The sequence below is a fragment of the Colletotrichum graminicola genome (assembly GCF_000149035.1).
Source record: "Colletotrichum graminicola M1.001 genomic scaffold supercont1.5, whole genome shotgun sequence".
NCBI lineage: Eukaryota > Fungi > Ascomycota > Sordariomycetes > Glomerellales > Glomerellaceae > Colletotrichum > Colletotrichum graminicola.
In genome coordinates, this window is record NW_007361009.1 from 420,804 (window position 1) to 438,333 (window position 17,530).

Consider the following 17,530-nt stretch of genomic DNA (forward strand, 5'->3'; position numbering starts at 1 on the left):
CTCCAGGCAGCTGGTCTGTAGATCCCCGAGCTCACTGGGTCGAAAGTCACATACTATTACTTCAACCGACTCGTCCAAGCCGGATTTACCGATAAAAAGAATTCATACGACGTTTTGTAATGGCGCTTCATATCGTTTTTATCTCATAGTCGGCCTTCTCAGTAGCCCGACCCTTGTTTTCAATATTGAGACCGGTAGTATACAAACCAGCGCTCTGCCCCTTCCGTTCGTTTGCTCGTATGACTGTACTCCGTTCTGTATGTTCACAATAACATTAAACACCGGAATCTCGTGTCTCGTTCCTCTAGCCTCGGCGACGCTCGAATGGTCTAAATCAGCAAATCCATGGAGTGTCTGATAATGGATACAAAGAGAGAGAGAGAAGAAAAAAAAACAGAAAAATGAGAGAGAATACAATAGTGGGGTATCGGTGAAATGATGCTGTCCAGAAGCCGCGGGAAAGAAGACCAGGCCGCCTGACAAAGTCGCCTTCTCTCAGGCTAGCGTCATTTTTTGCACTCCTTAAGAGCCCCCAAAGTCCCCAAAGCCCGGCGGAGGTGGCGGAGGCGGCGGAGGTACGAACTTCTCGTCTTTGTTCAACTTGACAACGCCGAGCAAGATACCCAACACCAAGGCGACCAGAAACAACAGAACGGCGCAAAGAACACCGACGAGAATGCCGAGCTTCACCTTCCGCCGCCGTCTCGCTTGCGCCACGGGACCAAGCTGTCCAGGGTTGTTACCATAGGCCGGCATACCGCCCGTCATAGATTGCAAGTATGTATGCGGCGCGCCCCGTTCCCCTTGTTCCGGCGGCGCACCCGCGACATGCGCCTCCGCTGGCGCAGGCGAATGCTGTGGCGCTTCGAAGTGGGTGCTCTGAGGCCTTGGGGGACGCGCCGCGTTCCGTTGCTGGTGAGGCTGCTGCGATCCGAGCAGGGCGCGCTCCGAGGAGTTGGGCGACACATGGTCTCGAGGCGTGGGGGAGTTCGTGCCAGTGCTCGTCCTCGAGGCATCATACGGCGGCGGCGGGGGCAGGTTGGGATTCGCGGCGGACATGCCGTCCGGGCTCCATGGGGTTACCGGACTACGCGCGGGCGAGTAGTGGCCAAGCAACGGGTCGTGAGTTGGCGAATGAGCCCAGCCCAGGGGCGATTGGGCGGCGCTGGGGGGGTATGAGGGGGAGACTAGTTGTCTGTTGTTGTTATTGTTGCTGCTGCTACTTGCGCCGGAGCCGGTGTTGTACGACTGGGAATAGCGGGCGTTGGGCATGGCGAGCTTGTCGTCGGTAGGCATGGTTGGGTCCGAGGGCCGGTAGGACGAGTCTGACGGGTAAGCGGCATTGATGATGGAGCTGGAAAGGTGGTTGGCCGGGGAGTAGTTTGAGTCGGAGGGATATGCTGCGCCGTCAATCTCGATTGACGGGTGTTGGTTCTGTTGGCTGTGATTCATAATGGGCGGGCGTGATTACGGAGTGATGCCGTATGGAGATGACGAAGGAGATTGAGATGAGATGAACCTGCACGGGGGAGAGGATGTCGCCAATCAGCCGCCTAGAGTTCAACCCGAACCCGGCCAATGCCTTTCAAGAGAAAAGGGAAAGGAATTGAAGGCCGCTGAGCAAGCCGGTTGATGGCAGGGAGCCGAGAGTGAGGTGGAAATGCAAACGACAGATAAGCTCTAAAAAGAAAGTGAAGGTCGGTATCGAAATCAAAGTGACTAAGAATACTGTGTGAGCATGGGTGGAAAGAAGTGAACGACAATTGAACGTGGACGAGGTAGTGCAGCAAGTGAGGGGCAGGAGCGGAAGGCCAGTTGATGCCCTCGAGGGGCAGGAAGGAATGAATGAAAATGGAACGAGGCAAGACCAGGCGAGAATGAAGGTAGGTGAGAGTGAAAGAAAGAAGGGCTCAGAGGCGCAGTGAGAGGTGAGTAGGAGAGCAAGATGCGAGAGTGAGGGGAAAGAGCTAGAGGAGCAGTGGAAGGGGTCCCCTGGGATGCGCAGCCCATCCGCTTGCAGGTCAATCAAAAGGCAGTCAATCAAGTTCCCAAGTTCCTCCCAGAGTCGCAATGGATGGACGGACAGTCCGACCGCCGCATGGTGTAAGGTTTGCACCATTTACTTGTACTCACTCGCTGGACCAGCGAGTGGGGTTCTGTTGTTATTCGTTGCTACATGGAGAAGGGGGCCCCGATGTGGGAAACCTCGGAAAATCTTGCAAGAGGTAGTCGTCGGCAGCTGTCTGCGCGGAAAGGTACATAGTTTGGCATCTCTTCGATCAAGGGCGGGATGGCTCGTAGCCCGAGCTTCACAGCCTCAACGGGCGTCGCTCGTGGCTCTCGCTAGCCTTTCGGCGAGGAGGGTTTTGATTGGCTTGACGAAGATGGAATGGACAGGACGGACGGCTAGAGCTCGAGGCCACCTTGATTTTTGCCAGAGAGGCTACCCGCGCCCGTGGTGAGCGCTGTGCACGACGCGACGCGTGCTGATGGTGATCCAAACCAGCAACGCGCCGCTCTGGCAAGACAGATTCGTGTTCCTCTCGGAATCGTCTCAAGCCTCTTTCTTACATTCGAGGCTGGGGAAGCCAAGGCTCTGTGCGCTGCGGACATGGATGACAGACAGGACATTCAGCACTACGGTCCATCGGTAAGTAATGTGGATAGGTAGGCGATAGAGAAGATAGCCCGAGGCCCGAGGGTGCAGAACAGATGATGGGTTTCAAAAGACACGATGACACTTTGACGGACAATTTCAGTCTGACAAGTTTGACATGTTCTGGTTCCTCCAATTGCTCTCCCTTGCTTCCGAGAGAGATAACGGCCCACGCCAAATCAAAGACTACATACGTAGTACTATAGTACGGCATCTGCAGCTGCGTACATAGTAGGCCCACCTGCTCTGGTAGGTAGGTAGGTGGGTGGGTGGGTGGTAAAAGGTATCCTGTTTTTTTTGTTTTATTTTTTACCCCTTCCGCCCGAGTGGATACTACTCCGTACTAAGCAAAGAGACTACCTACATACCACACCTATACTGTCAGTCGTTACTTCTTAGAGGCAATGAGGCAGTGTTTTCTGCCCTCAGAGGTATGGATATGGCCAGGCTATGTCCCCTGCCCCTTACCCCTATCCCTACCCCCTGTCCCATGCCGTATGCCGCCATTCTCAACCCTGTCACTCTCCGGCAGGCAGGGGACCAGGACCATATCGGTCCCGTTCCACGATGTTCATTCACCTCCCCTACCGCCAAGAACACACCTCGTCCACCTGTAACCCTATCAACTTCGAATCGCTCCTTCTGTTTTTTTTTTTGCTCTTGGCTTACTTTCCAAGGCCTCGCTTTTCGTGTGTCTCTAAAGTACCTCTCACCAAGGTTCTGTAGAGGAGAGAGAGAGAGAGAGAGGGGGGGGGGGGGGGGGCACGCTGATCTAAATGCTGTTCCAGCGCAACCGTTTCCCGCACATCGCAACTTCCGAGCCCTGGCTTGACGATTCGGAGGGGGATGGGGACATGGAATATGCTACAGAGAGTCCAAGACGGGCAATTGAAGAACAAACCGACAATCAGCAATCCGAGGCCGTCGGCCTTGGTGCTCAGTGAGATGGATGAGGAAAGCACCGGCGGGGAACCGCGATTGATCGTCGATGCAGCTAACTGGATACAGGTACGACGTCTTTTCCACGACTCGGTTTTTCATCATCCACGCTGGCCGAGGACCCATGGTCTTGGGACACTACCAAAGGCATTGCCTAGCTGTAACAATCATGGTCGACTGTACCCAGGCAGCCTACCTAACAACGTCCTCGATACACCTAACAGCTACAGAGAGTGGTTTCGTTGGCAGAAGGCACGTCGCCCTCCGCACCAGCGTCCACGGGAGCCAGCGATGCGCCCTGTCAAGGATCTAGGATACGCACTTCGCCGTTCCGATGCCCAGCATACATGCGCAAGTAGCCAGGAGACACGCCCTTGGGCAGCTGGACCACGTCGACCTTCAGGACGTCAAGGTCGCCCGCAGACGGCAGCAGCACGAGCATCTCCCGAGCCCGGCATGGCCGAGCAGAAGATGTCTTACAGAAGTCTTCATGGTTTCTCCCTAACCGTCAGCACATTACACACGTAGGCTCCGCCTAGAGGGGCGGCTACATTGGGAGCTTACAAAAAAGACAGTGTCTCAGCTACCCTATTTCCCGCTCTTTAGAAGCTCGTGAGTTGCCACATGTGCCTTAGACCACTTCGCCAACTTGTTAAACTTCTAACACTTATAGAGAGCCCCAAAATCCACTAACTCCCCAGGCTTGTTCTTAGGATCATGTGTAACCAAGAAGGGCTCAGATTAAGAAGAACCACGTCAGTGGAACACCATTTGCTTTCAGGGCCTGAGGCTCCAGCCTTGGATCATAGTTGACAACCTCTCCCGTGCTCTTATGGCGGAAAAAGTCGAACGAGGTGGGATCGTCTGGAGTTGGGCTCTTGTTGAATCGTTCCCATTCATCCAAGGGTAGCAGCCTGTGATCTTCCACCGTCCTCTCTTTCGTCTCGGTATTGACGAAACTGAGAAATCGCCGGTCGCCAATTCCCCAGGCTGCAATCCCTAGCCATGGTTTGGGCAGAGGCCCAAGCAGTGCCACGGCATCTTCGAGCCCGTAAACAAAACACTCGCCAATCACCGAGAAAGTGTTGCTTTCCTCCCTCTCATTCTCCGCATCGGTATCCGTGCCGCTCGGACGGAGGATGAGAGCATTCGGACAGCCAAGGGGGACAGCAACAATGTCTCCCGGTTGGGTGTTGTGAGGCGCCAACCCTATATAGCCGTCGTCAGTCCGAAAGAACAGACGGTCGGCACAAAGTTGCAAAGCATCTGAAACATCCTGTCTTGGGGTAGGAGATGAAGAGGAGCGACTTTTTTGTGATTCTGCAGAAGACGCCTCCGCTGTTGCCGGCTTACGGAAGAGAGCTTCTTCATCATCGAAGTCCTGCCGTGCCCATTCGGTCACCGAACTCACAATCCAGTCGGGCTCGCGTTCTCTCAACCCATAGGAGGCCAGCGTGATTGCATACGCTTTTCGTAAAGGCTCGCCTGTGGGGCCACATGTTGGGCTATCCAAGTCGGCGGGTTGCCACTGTCTTACGTGACGAATCGCTTCTCGGCGATCTTCTAGTCGTGGGGGCAATGGCTCGGTGACATGGCAAACGCTTCCAAAGCGCACACCTAACAGTTTGAGAAGATTGGGGTTATCTAACGAACGATGCACAAGTCAGCAGTTGCAGATATCAAAGCAGTGCGGTACCTGATGTACAGCTGGCTTGGAGAAAGAAGCACAAGGCCGCATTAAGCAACTACACCGACCTTCAGAATGGCGATAGTGAGCGCGCGATGTGGATGTCACAAACTGCGAGGGGATGTACGACTCGCCCGGGCACTCAGAGAACCAATCCGGTACCCATGAAGGCCCTTCAGGTATTTTCCTTTCACTCTTGGGGGTAAAACAGTTGTGGAAGTGCTCTAAACGTTGTGTTGTCCTGGCGTGGGTGAGAGTTGCCATCCTATAGACGTTGTCGGCGGTATTGGCTGCCTCGTAATCGACCTTGATACCCTTTGCAAACTTGCTGGGAGCAAGTCCAAGCAGTCCGTACATCTTGTCTCTGGCGTCTGTACACTCTTTGTATGCCCCACGGTAGAGTAGTCTGGGTAGGGCCATGGTCCAGAATCGCGACAAAGTGCCGTCTACCTGGGCCATCTGCCATCGGATGCCGGGCGGGAGTTGTGTCTTACAGTAGAGGCAATACTGCGCCTCCGAGAAGGAGGTAAGGGCTATTTTATCGTGACCAGCCTGCAAGAACGCTCCTGGGTGTATTTCCTGAACAACCCAGAGCCGGTTGAACCATGGCCTCCTCATCAACGAGATGATGGCATTCCAAGTTTCTTCCGAATACGGCAGTTCGAAGTCTGGATCGTACCACTGCTCCTCCTTTGTGTATTTGGTGCCGGGAATAGCAAGCCTGTACCCCCCTCACTCACAACCTGGTCGCCCAAGTATCGCAAAGTCTCGAAAGCATGAGTGCTTCCATCTCTTTCGGTTCCCAGCCAGGCCGTTCCCGTGTAGGCATGCAGATAAATCTCGCCCATCCGCGAAACCTGTTGACTCAGCTCAAGGTTGTCAGACTGGTTCAAACAAAATGGCATCGATCCACAAGTTTCGCTTATTCTGGGAGCCGTGATGAGGCTCTCGGTTACGGCCAGACGGGCCTGCCCCTCTTTGTCAGGAAGATCAACCGTGATGACGGCCGTCTTTGCAGACGAGCCCCAGACGTACGAAGGCGTCCCATACTGCGGAAAAGACGCGTCCTTTGGTGGAACTCCGTACCGAATGGTCCTTCGCGGGTGGAGCTTGGTTCGAGGGTGGTGTTCCCACTGGGCTTTGCCCGTCTTTATATCTCTGAAGAAGAACCTGCGATGGACAATCTTGAGCGCGAGGTTAGCGATAATTTAGCGAAAGCTACCGCGATGTTGGTTGTGGGGATTATGGTGGACCAACGGAGGGAGTTCCCCCTTGACCTCGGCCAACGTCGTCTTCCACACCTTTCCTCTCTGAGGCGGTGGGGTGAGCCCGATGTGATGGATTTGGATGACGATATCGTCGTTGAACTTGCCGGGCAGCAATTCTACGATTCTTATATCTTGGTTAGGGTCCTCTAGCGGAGTGGACTTATAATCCGGGAGGTCTTCCAGTCGCGAACGCTCTTCTTCGGACAGGAGCACCAGCTGGCTATCGTCCGTCTCATAGTTCTTCGGGTAGACGGTGCACCAGCGCAAGAACCGCGCCCACAGCGGGTGATCAACGTATGCTAGCTGGTCGTCAAGATCCATGGTACAAATGGCTCAGGGGCTTCGGATTGAGCGGCCAGCGCCGCGGAAACAAGGTAGCGTCTGGAGGCCCCACTGCGGTACGTGAGGGAAAACGGTTCGTTCCAAAGCCGGTGGGACGGAAGGCCAGGAGAATTCCAGCCCCGGATTTACTCAGTTTTATGCTACAAGCCACATCAGCCAGCCTGATCTGACAGACCGTCTACCAGTCTGATATGAAGTGTTGGCGGCAAGAACCCCGCACCGGGGGGACAGAATTTCGATCCTTCTGGTAAGACGTTTGCGATTTCCGAATCAATGATAGGAGCTCCACCTGACAGGAGGTTGTCTGGCTTGAAGGTAAGAATATGTGCTGTGTCTGATGCCACCAATGATGAGACAGCCCTCCGTGTCAGGAGGGGATCTAACTGCATCGTCATCCAAATCGAGAATGACTGGCCAATGTAACTTGTACGAGTGCCGAGCCGGTCCTGGACGTGGTGTCGGCAGCGGCATGTTCTGCTACGCCTTACATTATGGAATAACCATATCATATCTTGGAATGTCGGTGTGAACGAACCAGGGATGTTATCGGTCATCCACTGACAGTGACTTGGATGAGGACGGTGCGTATAGCTTGGGCTCCGATAATACCTCCGAAGTCTGGTACGATCTAGAGCGAGCAGGTGGGCCCTGGGTTGGCCTAACCAAGACAATACGCATTCATCGCATGCAGTAACATCTGAGAAATGCCAATAGATTAACGTGATTTATAAGTTAGGTGGCCTTTACGCCGACATACAACATACGGATACATATAATCATGTATGACATTTGACAATTGACACTTGGAAGATGACATGACGGCCAACCCTCTGAATACCCAAGCTGCTAACCCTGGAAGACGGCTTGGGGCAGGGAAACAGCATATTGTGTGGGTCATGTTCCGCTTTTATCTCGGTCCAAAGAATGAAAAACTAAGTTTTCGAGATGCAGAAAACAAGCAAAGAGTAAAAAGGTATCTTGTCTGAGCAACAATATAGTCATGTGCTGAATCACCATTGGCCAAGTGCCAGGCGCTCCCCACTGACTTAGGATATAAAGCTCCGGCATAGGTTTGTGAATAAGTGGTTATCGCCAAGACACAAAACGAAACTCTTCACTTCCTTGTTCCTTGTTCCTACTTTCCAAACAGAAACCGTCATAATGGCATCCGGCAAGAAAACGAAACCCACCCTCACCGGCGTGCCGGAGACCCTACTCGGCACAATGGTGTCCAAAGCCATCGACGCCGCCAGCCCGTCGCCGATCCTCAGGGACACTTGGGCAGCCGAGATGGTGACGAGAATCGATTATGACTTTGACCGTCTGGAAGTGCCTGGCTGGATGCAGGCCTGGGCGGTCCTGCGCAGCCGCGACTTTGACCGCTGGACGTCCGAGTTTTTAGACCTACATGCCCACTCGCCCAACGGCGCCACGGTGCTGCATGTTGCGTGCGGCTTGGACACTCGCGCGCTGCGTTTGCGGCAATACTTCTCCCGGATGCCGTTGCGCTGGATCGACGTTGACCTACCAGACGTCGTCGAGCTGCGCAAGGAGCTGGTGCCGGATCCTCTTGTCAACAGAAACGGCAGTACCTACGAGATGCAAGCTTTGTCGGCCACAGAAGCTGGTTGGTACCGGGATATACCGGCCGACCGCCCAACGGTGATTGTGATTGAAGGGCTGAGCATGTACCTGGCCGAAGAGGAAATGCGACAGTTGGTACATGGGCTAGTAGACCACTTCAGACAGGGGCAGCATCAACATGGCCATCTGCTGTTTGACGCAACCAATTCCTTCGTTATGGCGGCGCAGGGTTGGCTAAAACCTATTGTCAAATCGGGTAGTAGGTTCAATTGGGGGTTAGATAATCCCCTTTCTATAGAGGCATGGGCCGAGGGCTTGACCTTGAGGGAGGAGTTATTGCTTACTGGTCGGCCGCTGATCAAAGAACTACCGTGGAGGGTTCGAGTTCAGTTCGCTGTCGCTGCTAGCTTGCCTTGGTTCTACGACTTCCAACGGATGATGAGGTACAGTTTCTAGTATAGTTGTTACAACACTGTCTGAAGCTGCTGCTATTAGTTACTCGATAGAATGTCTTGCATGTCCCACTTGTCTCCTCCATCCTAAAGTCTAAACCTCCCAATAGCCATCGATAACGGGGCCTTTGGACATCGGACGCATATATGACTGCGTGCAGCTAACCTTCTCCTGCTTCTAAACCAACTTCTAAGCCTAAAACCCGTAGATAAAGCCGCAGTTTATAGTCTAGGCTACTACTCCCAGTCCGTTTAACCATATATTTCTCTCTCTGCCCAGCAACGCCCGATTCCCTTCTTTATCCACGACACGATAAGTGTCCGGTTCGTGAACCCCCCCCTCCATAAGGGGCCGGAGACGCCCCGGGTTTGATGTTGTTCGATTGATTGGAGTCATCCGTCCATTCAATGACCCTTCTTTCTTCTCCAGCCAGTAGCTCTTCACTGACGCTGGTGGAGTTGGAAGGGAGTTGGGACGATCCGGTCCCGATGCGAAGGAGCGCCGCTTTGCGTGTTGAGGATTGCCGCCGCGACAATGTATTCGACCCCGAAAGCACCATCAGACCGACGATTAGGTCTTTTCTTGCGTTTTGAAGACTCGGACTGGCACGCCGGCTTCTGCATTGATACTAGCGATTTCTTTGGGATTTCTCATTTTTCCCTGCCTCTCAGAGGCTCTCGTTAACATAATGGGTCGGGCCTGAACGGAGGAAAGAACTGAAACGTTCTCAAAGGCGGCCTGGAGAAGATTCGTCGGCAATGCAGGTACTGGTATTCTCGCTCGGCTGTCGGTTCCTCTGTTGGAGCCCGGCTTCTGGGCTTCCTCGTAATTCTGAACCGCTGTCTGTCGCTTGGCGCTTAGCTATCTATCCCCAAAACCTCTACGGCCAACGCCGTAAACATCACATTTTTAGTCCACTTGGCCTTGTACCACCCGAATGAGAAGCATTAATCGTTGTAAACAAGAGTTTGCGCGTGCTGCAGACATGATTATATCTCGATTGAAAACAATGGTATCGACACACCAGCCTCCTTGGGCTCCCAAAACAGTCGCAGCACCGACTGGGCGACGAGTTACTCATACAAGACGAGATCCTTCGCTCGCAAAAAATCCTCCGCTTCTCTCAGTAAGAAAACACACTGGTATCTTTTATACAATATGGTTGGCCGGCGTGCCTACATTCATTTCACACTGCTCAGGCACACTCTGCAAGGAGCGCCCTACCGCCTCATTAAGCGTCATATCTATATACATATCCCTCACATGTCGGCACGCCGGTGACAGCCATGGTTTTTGGTTCCCGCTCTGCCGTCTCGGCCAGCTCGTCCGGCGTCTCTTCAGCGGCCCGTCCTGCCCTGTTGGATGCCCCCGGGGATGGTGATGAGAAAGTTAATCAAGTCCACCGAGTTCCCTCCACCGAGAGTGACGTTCAAGGCCTGAGTTGGTGTGATGCCACCGTTTTGTTGCCGGCTACCCTGGTCCGCAGTAGTGAAGAAGCGCTGCAGGAGGGACTGCGCCGTCGTTGCCGCCGTCAAAGTCTGCCGTTCCAAGATGAGGAGAACCGAAACGCGGGCAAAATCAAGCGTCTCTTCAGTGACCGTAAATGTAGGCCTGGGTGGTGGTGGAGAAGACAATGGGATCGAGGGGACGAGCGGCCCCTGGGTGGTTGTTGTGGTCGTTGCTCTCGTCGTAGTCGTGGTGGGAACGGTTGGTACTGCCGGAGGGGGCACCGAAGATGTCGTCGTCGTCGTCTCGGGCAGCGGTGTTGAAGAAGATATCGGCAGCGGCGATATAGAGGATATCGGCAGCGGTGATGGGGACATCATCGGGATCGTAGCCCGCATGGTCGAGCTGACGGCGCTGATAGTTGTGAGCCGGAAAGGACGCGTGAGGGTCGTGAATCCGCCCTGAATGTCTGGCGATGGGAGGGGCAGGATGCTAGGCACACCGACGCCCAGCGTGAGGGTGAGAGCTTGCCCGGGCAATAGGGTAATGATCTGTACGGGGACGGCGGCATTGTTAACTATACCGCCGTCATCGGTGCCTACGCGGGACGAGCGTCCGTCAAACGTGACGAGCGAGTTTTGCGCAATGCATGAGAGGTTTTCAGTGTTCAACTTGGCCAAAATGTCGGTTCCGTCCAGCGGGATTGAGAAGTTCGTCTGAGCTTGTTGAAGCAGCCGCGGTATCGCTTGACCGAGAGTGACATTACTCAAGCTGGTCGGGGTACCATTCCCCTGGAGGCTGGTGGTGGTGCATCCCGTTGCTCCGGCCACGGTGCAAGTCTGCCCGGTAAACCCATTGATACAAATGCACGAGCAAATGCCTTGGGATATGACATTTGTCCCGCCATTTTCGCACTTGAGCTGGTTTTGACATTGCGACAAAGCCGGTTCCGCTGGAGGATTACTGGCCCGGTTGCGTCGGAAGACGAGGAATTCGAGGGGGACGACAATGGCCGCCGCGACAATGCCCAGGACGATGACGACAATGACAATGAACGCCCACAGAGGAAGGCCGCAGCATCTTCGGCGACGCCTGGCCGACGACTCCTCATCATTGGATTCGAGTCTGGTCAGCGGGGATCCTCTTGCTGCCATCGCACGAGTCACTGGCTGTGGAGTGCTGCCTTGACTGCCCGGTGCTAGCGGCCACGAACCGGTAGTAGAGGTTCGTCTGAACCAGCTGCCCCTGTTCGGTAAGTTCGGGGGGTTAGGGGTAGTAGCTGCAGGTGGAGGAAATGCAGCCAGCATGTCAGACAGGCCTGACTGGTGCTTTTCAACAGCTAGAACGACGTTAGTCGTCGTGTTCGCACAAAGGTTCGAGCGGCCAACTTACAAGAAATGGTGGAGATCGGTTGCTCCCCCTCGCGCCCGAAGGCCTTCTCGTCTGGCCAAGTCCCATCATCCAGCTCGAATCGACTCGCAGGCCTTCGTCCGCGATCAATCAGGGCAGCTAAGCGGGTCGCACGCTTGATGAGGTCTGGCAAGCTGGTCATGCTACCCCTGGATTCCATTTCTCTGACCGAATCCATATCGAGTTTTGGCGGACGCCGAACGGCTGATAAGCGGTCGTATGGCCGTGGAGACGGTGTGAATTTCCTCGTTTCTGCCAGGTCTGTCGCGCTGGCAGCACCAACGGCACCAAGCATCACATTGGGCGTGAGCGATCCCGGAGTACCCCCGCCCGCCATGGTGGGGACTGTTCCGGATGAGCTGGATCCCTCATAATACGCCGTTCCACTATCAAACGGGCTGACGGGAAGTTTCATGGGACTGGGCGACGGCCGCTGTGGTAGCCCCTGGACGTCCTGCGGCAACGGATCCCCGCCGCTCGGTGCTCGATGCATCACGATTGACGGTTTCGACATCTTGCCCACACTTGCGCTCCTCACGAGCTTGCTCTCGTCGCCTACGTCGCCATACGGCGAACCGCTGCCCCGGCTCATCTGGCTGTCTTCGTCTTCGCTAGAATACGCATCATCGTAGTAGTCGTCGGGGTCTGCTTCGCTGTATCCTGGTGATTGGCTGCCCCAGCTCTCTGGCATCGCGGCGCTGGATGCGAATGAGGTATGAGACCTAGACCGTGGGCTCTCTTCGGGAATCGGGGAAACAAACGAGGCGTTCGAATAAAATGATGAATCTCCTCGACGCGATGATGGCGGCGGGCCCAGGCCGAAACTTCGTCTTGGCGGCACTACCGGCGGCGGCGCGGCGATGGGCGGGACGATAGCAGGCAGGGGAAAGTCTGGTATCGATCCGACCGATGAAATCGATGATTGCGTGTGTCTCGACGTCGGGGTAGGCGGGGCGGATTGGCCATCCTGGCTGTAGACGGATTCGCGTCCGGGTTGGGGGAAATACTGAAACACGGGAGTGTGATCTTGAATCCGTGAACTATCCAAGATGGACGGTACTCTGCTTGGGCGGGGCGGCCGTGGTGGCGGCGGGCCGCGACCCAGAGGGGGCCTGTAGGGTTCGGCATCGGGGTTGCTTGCGGGAGACGAAATCGGTCCCAGGGGCCACTGCGGAATCTGTGTCGGTCGGGATATCGCAACGCCAGCCCCTCCAAACTTGTTCTGTAGTGCCGCCGGTGGTTGCGGTCTCGGTATACGTGAGGACGGTGGCTGGAATGGCTGCTGTTGTTCCGAGACACTGGTAGGGCTGTCTGGATCATTTTCCATTATTGGGAACCTGGCGACGCTCGGCGGCGGGTTCTGTTCCCTTGGGAGTCCGGCCTCGGCCCGCTCTCTCGCGCGCCTGACGGATCCTGCAATTGGCGGTCGATCCATATCTTTTCCATATTGGGGTTGACTCATTTAGTACTCGTGAATTCGGTCCAGCGACATCAGAGTTTCGGGTTTCCGATTTCCTGCTTCGGTCTTCTTCTTCCTTTCAGTGTGCCTGCAAGTCCAGGCACTGCACGTGGACCATTCGCTGTGCAATATCGTCGATGACCGTGTTTCCTGCGGACGTCCGAAGGTTGGGTAATTGATATTGCGGCGCTTTGAAGATTGCCTGAGGTAAGCTCGTATAGACTCGAATGGGCAGTAATCAGTACGACTGCAGCTAATCGACGCAGCTTGGCGGACAGAAACGACTGGCGATAGGGTATATCAAATGAATAGCCGCTCAACTGCAGTAGGAGACGGTATAACTGTTCGAGATCGAAAACAGGACCCAGGCCTATTAGGGAGAATCGAAAGTCGAGAATGACGCTAAAATGGGCAGTCGAGTGGCGCGACCGAGACGAAAAGAAAGAAATGGAACAGAAAGGGCGGAGAATGAATGAACTGCGTACACAAGGGTAGCAGGATAGTCAAAAGGCTAGATGGATTAATTAGAGTAGCAGAGAATGAAAAGACGCAGCCGACGATCTATCGTCGAGAAGTCCAAAGTTAGCATGGGGAAAAAGGCGCGAGGGGGCTGAAAAGAGTAGTAAGAAGGTAGAATGGAAGAGTGAAGCGACACGGCCACTGAGGGAACCCGCCCAGCAATAGGCCCAGGAGGTTCCCAGCGGTTCGGGAGGGTTGCTTCAAATTGACCACCCCCCCTCCAGAGCAAGGAATACCTAGACGGCCGGGGCCATGGGTAGGGGGGGTTTCCCAAAAGGGACCACGTACATTTAGTGTTTCGAGACTTGGCCTTGTGGCCAACGAGATTCGCCCGACAAGGAAAAGTCGTCGCTGCCGTGGACGAAGAGGGGAGAGGCTGCCACAAGGTAGCAGGGGCGGATCTTGACAGCAGATTGGGTGCGATATGACGGATGAGTGAGTGGCCGTGATGACAAGAAGTGGCAGTAGGGTGATGACATGGACCTCGAAATAGGAACAGGCGTGCCTGCCCAGATGGTTCGACGAACAGACGGGCCAATGCAGTCGTCAGCGTACGAATGGCAGCAAGGGCAGAGTGCAGCCAGCTCTGGCAGCGGGTGAGAGCAGAGAACTCGTTGGTGGTGAGACGAGCGCGGATGGGTGCACGACACACACTGGGTCTTGAGGTGCTGGCGAAAGGACTGAGAGTGTTTCAGACGTGCGGAACGGGCAGGGTCAGTCCGGCGTCGGGAAGGCAACAACTCTCTGGGGGAACCTTGTGATGGACGTCTGAAGATGTGAAGATCAAGAGACAATCAGGCGAAAAAGCAGGCCTGTGGGGTAGTCGAGGCTAGAATTGATGTGCGAACTGACAGGCGACTCCGTGTGGGGAACGCTCGTGGAAGAGTTGGCTTGGGGAGGACGAAGAAGTGCTGATGTAAGAAGGCAGGAAGGGCGTCAAGTGAGGGTTGAGAAGCAGGTGTCGATTCGCCTTGTTTGGAATAAGGTGACAGAAAAGAAAGAGAGAGAGAAAAGTTGTCGGTAGTTGGATGTCTTCAAGACCCGGTTGACGGCAGTAAGAAAAAGTAAGAAAGGATCAACACACGGTCGTGTCGACGCAACGATATTCGGAGAGAAAAAAAAAAAAAAAGTCTAGGAAGGCGTGCTGCTTGCTGTATGAGCTTATCCGGGGGGTCTATCTGTCGTGGCGGTCCTGACGAAATAACTCGGTACAAGGTGATTTCGATTTGGCTTGCGACCTGTACAAACTATGACGAGTCTTACTCGCAACCACACACCTGCGGAATGAGTGTTTGAGAGGGGAGGTGAGGAGGACGAAAGAGGTCTGAAAGAGGAGTCGAGGCGGGGGGGGGGCAAGCGAGTATAGAGACGAAGCGAGGAGGGGGGTGGCTCCCCAGAGATCAAGAGGAAAAGCAGACTTGTCAGGAGAGGACCGGGGCTGGGTCCTGGCTACCTACTACAGATGAGTAGTAGCAGTGCACTGCATCCCAGGCCTGGGTGACAGACAGACAGCCCATCATCAGTCGTGACTGCAAGAAGTCGGCTCCACTAGCAGGGACGCGAAGGGACCGGGATCTGATTTTTTATTTATCAAGTTTATCAAGTATGATGCTCGTTGTACGCAGTATCCGTATATTGAACAGTATTATGTATTGTTCGTTGACCCTTGCGTGTCTCTACCATGGTACCGATGGTTGGTTGACGTGCGTCTGTGGTGCAGTCTGGACCGGAAGATCGGTAGGACGCCGAAAGCGGTATGCCTGCTGCTATCTGAATCACACATGCAGGTAGAAGTTGCGATGATTTACCATGTATGGCGAGTTGCCAAAGGTAGTGTACTAGGTATGTAGTATACCTTGCAGCACGTGCGTGGGAATGATAAACTAGCATCGGTATACGGATACGTGATAGTCACTCGTTCATTTACCGTCGGGTCCCCAGGTCAAACCGAGACTCGACGGCTAGGACGAAAGCGGTTGGGCAGGGCAAACGGCTTGTTGAAGAGGCGTTGGGACCGTCGTTCAACACGCTCCGACAGTCATGGTTGACGGGACGTCCGCCGAGGTTTGCTCCTCGCCGGCTACCTGTATCCGTACACAGCAATTAGGTATTAGCACGGAGAGTCCGGTCCACCGACGGTACTCCGTAGTGTAGGTACATCAATATACACTAGTACCGGCAGTAGGTACCGTAGGTAGTTTGCATAGTAGTAGTAGTACGGATACGTGTATGATGGAAGCACGGGCCAGTTTCGGGACTGTGACTGCTGCCGCCATAACGAGTGTTGCTGGTAAGAAAAAGGGGGCAGGGTGATGGTGGTGAAGCGAGTGGGACGGTGCAGTGCGACATGCACAGCTCAGTTCGGTCTACGTCAACCCGCCCCCTCCCCCCTCGGCTACCACCTACCTAAGCTTAGAATAGTAAGGTAAGGTAAGGAAAGTGGGAATAGAGTCATTCATGCCTGCTTGATCCTGGTGGCCCCTTGCCTCCTCGGAGCTGCCAGATAGGTCATTTTGGAGTTTGATGGGCCAATGACGAGCGGGGCTTGCCCAAGCGGAAACACTAGCGCAAGCACGCGCCGCAGGACCTTCTAACCCCTGTAAGCGCGGCCCAGATGGCCCGATCTGGGGGGATCCATCATCAAGTATCCGTAAACCGTACCTTAGATACGATGTATATCTACTGACCGGGTCTTGATCGCGTCTTTTGCGTTTTTCACCTTTCAGTGGTGGTAGTGATGGCGGCAGGCAGATCCCCACCGCTAGAGACTGACTACCAGGAAGGAGTATCCGTATAGGACATTAGAACATGGGAGGAGAGTGGCCAAGCTGGGTACTCGACGGCCCGGGGACAGTCAAATAAGAGGGACACCGTCGGCACTCAACAGTACCGGTGCCCCAGTGTCGGAACATCCTCTTGCCGCAACCTGCGGCAAGTCCCAGCCTTCTTTGGCTCTTTCTCTACAAAATACACTTACCAGAGGTGCCGCTGTTGAGCGTCTCGGTTTGCCTTCTCTTGGCACAATCTGTTTCCTTATGGAGAATCCGTCTCTCGCATCATGGGAAAGGGTCAGCCTGCGCGGGAGCCAGATCTTCGCTTCCGTCCACCCATCGGCCAACGCCCGCAACATCTGCACCACCGCAACCATAACCGCCGCCCACCTTGAACTTCAAGAAGAAGGGACGAGTTGAAACGACACGTTTCTTGAGCTGATGTCTGCCGCGTAGGAAAGAAAAGGAAAAACGTGCCGAAAAGCATGGCTACCCAATACCTACCTACCTATTTACCTACCAAGTACGTGGGCCTGCAGCTCTGGCGGAGCATGCACAAAACTTTACGACACGTCTTCTGCGCCTTTCGTCGCCTTCTTCCCGTCGAATATCTCGCAAATCACGAATCCTTCTCGTGGTGCAGCAACCAAGCAAGCTATGTCCAGCGGCTTGGCTAGCGACGCGGCGCCGCCTACCAACTCGGTCCCCACGTTCCCCCAGGTCAGAGGTGCCCCGTATCGGGTTTGCCGTACCGTGATATTACATATGTATCGGGTGAACTGCACTAGACTGCTTACGGGGGTTTAGAGCGACTATATCCATCAACTCATACAGACCACAGTTCGAATTTCGAGTTCGGGAGGCGTTTCAGCTGTCACATGCACGCTGCAGACATGGAACAGGGGCTTGTGATTAAGCCATTTCGTCCGTCGCCCGAGCCGCAATTGGGTGCTTTAGCCAGTACATCCTGCAAGAGATAACCCTGTTACATGGATC

General features: G+C 54.6%; 4 protein-coding genes across 4 annotated transcripts; 1 reads left to right on the plus strand and 3 right to left on the minus strand.

Moving 5' to 3' along the window:
• Positions 1 to 522: 522 nt before the first annotated feature.
• On the minus strand, positions 523 to 1,452 carry GLRG_02495 (uncharacterized protein; the record flags this gene model as incomplete). Its single annotated transcript, XM_008092504.1, has 1 exon — positions 523 to 1,452. The coding sequence occupies one exon, from the start codon at positions 1,450 to 1,452 to the stop codon at positions 523 to 525; it is 930 nt and encodes a 309-aa protein (XP_008090695.1).
• Positions 1,453 to 4,331: 2,879 nt separating this feature from the next.
• GLRG_02496 (heterokaryon incompatibility protein) lies at positions 4,332 to 6,871 on the minus strand (the record flags this gene model as incomplete). The annotated part of the gene is made up of 5 exons (XM_008092505.1): positions 4,332 to 4,804; positions 4,949 to 5,239; positions 5,351 to 5,972; positions 6,023 to 6,452; positions 6,540 to 6,871. The coding sequence occupies 5 exons, from the start codon at positions 6,869 to 6,871 to the stop codon at positions 4,332 to 4,334; spliced, it is 2,148 nt and encodes a 715-aa protein (XP_008090696.1).
• A 1,182-nt stretch (positions 6,872 to 8,053) lies between these two features.
• On the plus strand, positions 8,054 to 8,932 carry GLRG_02497 (O-methyltransferase; the record flags this gene model as incomplete). The annotated part of the gene is made up of 1 exon (XM_008092506.1): positions 8,054 to 8,932. The coding sequence occupies one exon, from the start codon at positions 8,054 to 8,056 to the stop codon at positions 8,930 to 8,932; it is 879 nt and encodes a 292-aa protein (XP_008090697.1).
• A 1,587-nt stretch (positions 8,933 to 10,519) lies between these two features.
• GLRG_02498 (uncharacterized protein) lies at positions 10,520 to 13,112 on the minus strand (the record flags this gene model as incomplete). Its single annotated transcript, XM_008092507.1, has 3 exons — positions 10,520 to 10,789; positions 10,882 to 11,714; positions 11,768 to 13,112. The coding sequence occupies 3 exons, from the start codon at positions 13,110 to 13,112 to the stop codon at positions 10,520 to 10,522; spliced, it is 2,448 nt and encodes an 815-aa protein (XP_008090698.1).
• Between the last annotated feature and the right edge of the window lie 4,418 nt (positions 13,113 to 17,530).